Source organism: Arachis ipaensis, chromosome B09 (assembly GCF_000816755.2).
Source record: "Arachis ipaensis cultivar K30076 chromosome B09, Araip1.1, whole genome shotgun sequence".
NCBI lineage: Eukaryota > Viridiplantae > Streptophyta > Magnoliopsida > Fabales > Fabaceae > Arachis > Arachis ipaensis.
This window is the reverse complement of record NC_029793.2, coordinates 5590732-5592191: the sequence shown is the minus strand read 5'-3', so window position 1 is coordinate 5592191 and position 1460 is coordinate 5590732. Positions and strand designations below refer to the sequence as shown.

The following is a 1460-nucleotide window of genomic DNA, read 5'->3' as shown; positions in this document are numbered from 1 at the left end:
GTTTTTGCTGTGGGTCCTCACCTCAGATTAGCGTCACTACTAACGAGTATTAAACATCACACAGTTTTCAATTGAACAGCCACTTATCTTATCTCCATATATCTGGTTCCATCAGTGGACAGTGGACACAATTCCGCCACATAAGCACCAACACCTTACGGAATCCCAACCTCTTCTTCCCTCTCTCTCTTTCTCTCATATAATCAAACATAAAGTCCCCAACCGGTAATAAACATTGATCACGCACTTGCTCAACATGGCTGCAACACGCATAGCTTCCTCCTTATTTTCTTCTTCAATCAACGCTACTGTCAAAAATTGCTTCGCTTCAAAAACCATAATAGACCCTCCTCTCATAGCAATATCCTCAAATCGCAAATTATCATCGCTGACCCAATGCTATTACTTTGTGGAACCTTTGTCATTAATTGGTGTTACTAAGTTATGGACGCCTAGAACTTCAGCAGCTGTTGTTGTTTCACAAGAAGAAATTGCTTTATCTGATGATACTGGCTTAGTTGAAGAGGAAAAAGAAAGGCAAGTGTTGGAAGAACAGCAACAAGATGATTCTGCTGAGTCCTCTGTTAACACTAAGCTTTACTTTGGAAATTTGCCGTACAGTGTTGATAGTGCACAACTTGCGGGGTTAATTGAGAGTTATGGAAGTGCAGAACTAATTGAGGTATTTATGTAATTTTCCATATATATATATATATATTTTGTCTGCCTTAGATCTTTTGTTTGTATTTAAATATTTGTGTTATTTTATTTTATTGTACAGACAATCTGTGTATATTTTATACAATATTATATTTAAAATAAAAAAAAAAATTTTGTAAAAAATTCACCAAAATGGATTTAATGTTTAATCATGGGAAAACATTCATAAATTGTATCATGTGCGAAATTTCAAACTCCCTCTATTAAATTAATCTAATGATTCATCAACTTATGACTCGTTTATTATGCCTGGTGTATTTAAGGGTTTGAACTGAATCGGTTCATGTAAGTCTTTCTCTTGTAAGCAGGAGTAGATTCTCTCAATTGAAAAATTTATTAAGTATAAGTTTTCAGCATTCTCACAGAAATATTCAATCAATGTTGAAAATCTATACTTAACATGGTAAAAAAATCCTCCAACCAAGACGATCCAGGACAAAAACGATAATTTAAAGCCTAATATGCTGATTGTATAAGTTAGATTGAATTAAAAAAATTTATACTTTGCAATATTTAACATGCTACAAAATGTTTAAAAGTAGCATCTTCAAATTTTAAAGTGTATATAAGGTCTCTTCATCTTCTCATTAATGTCGGTTGGAGATTCCTGATAACAGATAACTATTTTGATGGAAGTTGGATTTCATGTCAGTTAGACATTCCTCATACTTGCAATTTCTTAATGTAAATTGCATTTTTTTATTTCAATCTACAAGGATGCGATGCATTCCAGAAGTTTC

At 33.1% G+C, this 1460-nt stretch overlaps 1 protein-coding gene across 1 annotated transcript in view; it reads left to right on the top strand.

The window, feature by feature from the left end:
- Positions 137–1460, top strand: part of LOC107619132 (29 kDa ribonucleoprotein, chloroplastic) — a gene marked incomplete in the record, with an annotated part of 2598 nt that continues 1274 nt past the window's right edge. Inside the window, 1 exon segment of the mRNA XM_016321356.2 lies at positions 137–682. Coding sequence (XP_016176842.1) covers positions 257–682 — 426 coding nt within the window.